Below are 1,672 nucleotides of genomic sequence, written 5' to 3'. Positions count from 1 at the left end.
CCAACTCCAAATAGCTAAGCGACTGAAGGATGATTTTGCCTTGATTAAGCAGCGCCAGGACGGGCTTGAGACGGGAAAGCAGTTTGTTGGAGTCCTGTACGGCAAAGCCATTGAAATGGAGCCAAGCCTTGCACGTTTTACCGCCCTCGTGGATCTCCGAACCAGCAGGCGTGTGTTTGATTACTTTGTGGAGATATCTAATATACTTGACGACCTTGAAAAGGCGGGACAATCTTTGGAGGAGCTCGGGGCACGGCACATAGCCTACAACGTCAAGGTGGATGACCTACGTGCATTTACCAAACCCTTCATCTATGCATGTCCCATTTTCTGGAGGACATGTGGAATGTGCCAATGGAGTCCCGATTTCATTGGATGTGGGGTGTTATTCTTGATAAAATGTCTTCAGGCATGGGAAGAAAGCTCAAGGACGCGTCCAGCGTGCGGGTTCCAGATGGCTCAAAACCATTTTGTTTGCTTTTTGCTTCCATTGAGGGTGGCACCGAGTTGTGGGCCAAAAATGCGGTGGTGATGGGGACGGCCACCACGAAATACCACGCCATGATACGTTCGATCATTGCCTTGTACGAGGCCTATGAGGTGAAGGTGATGGGGGACAATTTTATGATTGCCTGCATAGACATTGTTGTGGGCATGAAAATTGCGCTGGCGATTCAACTGGAGTCGATGCGCGCGGTGCCCATTGCTCCAGGCTTCAAGATGATCGAAAATCCGCAGGGCGGGGGTGACCCCTCATGCTGGCGAAGCGAAGGCCTTCGGATACGGGTGGCCGTGCAGCACTGCGTGGACGTCGTTGCCTCGTATGACCCCATTCACCAGCAATACGACTATTACGGCCCCAGTGTGAATTGCTGCTCCAGCATGCTACCTGTGGCCTGCGGTGGTGAGATTTTGCTTTCGAAGGAATCATTCAGCGCCCTGGAGGCAATGCCGGCGTATAAAGAGGAGCCGTGCCCTTGGGATCTGCGACAGCTGGAGGTCCACTCCTTTCACACCGATCCAAGAGGCATGGACGAGTTTATCAGCGTGAGGGATGTTGGACCAGCTGAACTGCAGGGCATTTCCAAGCCCGTTCACCTGCTGAGCATTACGCCCAAGTCACTGAGTGGAAGGGAGTTTCGCCATGCAAAACTAGCAGGACAATGAGAAGCTTGCAGTGGAATCTTTTTCTGTTGTTTTCATTTATTGCCTTTTCAGTATTTTTTTTTTTGATGATAGTTGGAACCAAAAGTAGAAGCTTCTGAAAGCCATGCGCCGCCAGACGGGGGTCAGTGGCTGGTAGCAAGTTCTGTTGAATGCCCCGTCATTTTATGAATTAATTGGTGTGTTTTTTTTTTTGCGAAGAGAAAAAGTGTTAGGAGTAGATGGTGTGTTTTTTTTTTGGTTTCTTATTATTTTCCGGTTGATCGTTTTTTTCTGCTCCCTCCCTATGCGAAGGTGGATGGTGGTTGCGGAGCCTCCAGCGACTTTCTTTTTGCGAGCTCCCAACAGCGCCATGTATCATATAAAATGTCTTTGCAAATTTATTTATTTTTTGACGTGTGTTTGTTTGTTTGTTTGTGGGCAGGTGCGCATGGCGCATTGGGCCAGTGAGCCAAAAACCTCCCTTGTTTTTTTCCCTCTCTGTGTGGGGAGAGGGCGTCATCCTGGT

The 1,672-nt window shown here is 49.6% G+C and overlaps 2 protein-coding genes across 2 annotated transcripts in view, besides 1 other annotated feature; both read left to right on the top strand.

The window, feature by feature from the left end:
* Positions 1 to 532, top strand: part of TraAM80_04155 (adenylate cyclase-like protein) — a gene marked incomplete at both ends in the record, with an annotated part of 1,659 nt that extends 1,127 nt beyond the window's left edge. The window contains one exon of the mRNA XM_029381093.1: positions 1 to 532. This exon is cut by the window's left edge and continues 1,127 nt beyond it. Within this exon, the coding sequence (XP_029239048.1) occupies positions 1 to 532 (532 nt within the window).
* On the top strand, positions 532 to 1,167 carry TraAM80_04154 (adenylate cyclase-like protein; the record flags this gene model as incomplete). Its single annotated transcript, XM_029381092.1, has 1 exon — positions 532 to 1,167. One exon carries the CDS (start codon positions 532 to 534, stop codon positions 1,165 to 1,167), a length of 636 nt encoding a protein of 211 aa, XP_029239047.1.
* A 376-nt stretch (positions 1,168 to 1,543) lies between these two features.
* Positions 1,544 to 1,582: a microsatellite.
* Between the last annotated feature and the right edge of the window lie 90 nt (positions 1,583 to 1,672).

The sequence above is a fragment of the Trypanosoma rangeli genome (genome assembly GCF_003719475.1).
Source record: "Trypanosoma rangeli strain AM80 chromosome Unknown Tra_15.4_contig_00118, whole genome shotgun sequence".
Taxonomy (NCBI): Eukaryota; Euglenozoa; class Kinetoplastea; order Trypanosomatida; family Trypanosomatidae; genus Trypanosoma; species Trypanosoma rangeli.
Note: the sequence above shows the minus strand (reverse complement) of the source record. Positions and strands in the feature narration are given on the sequence as shown.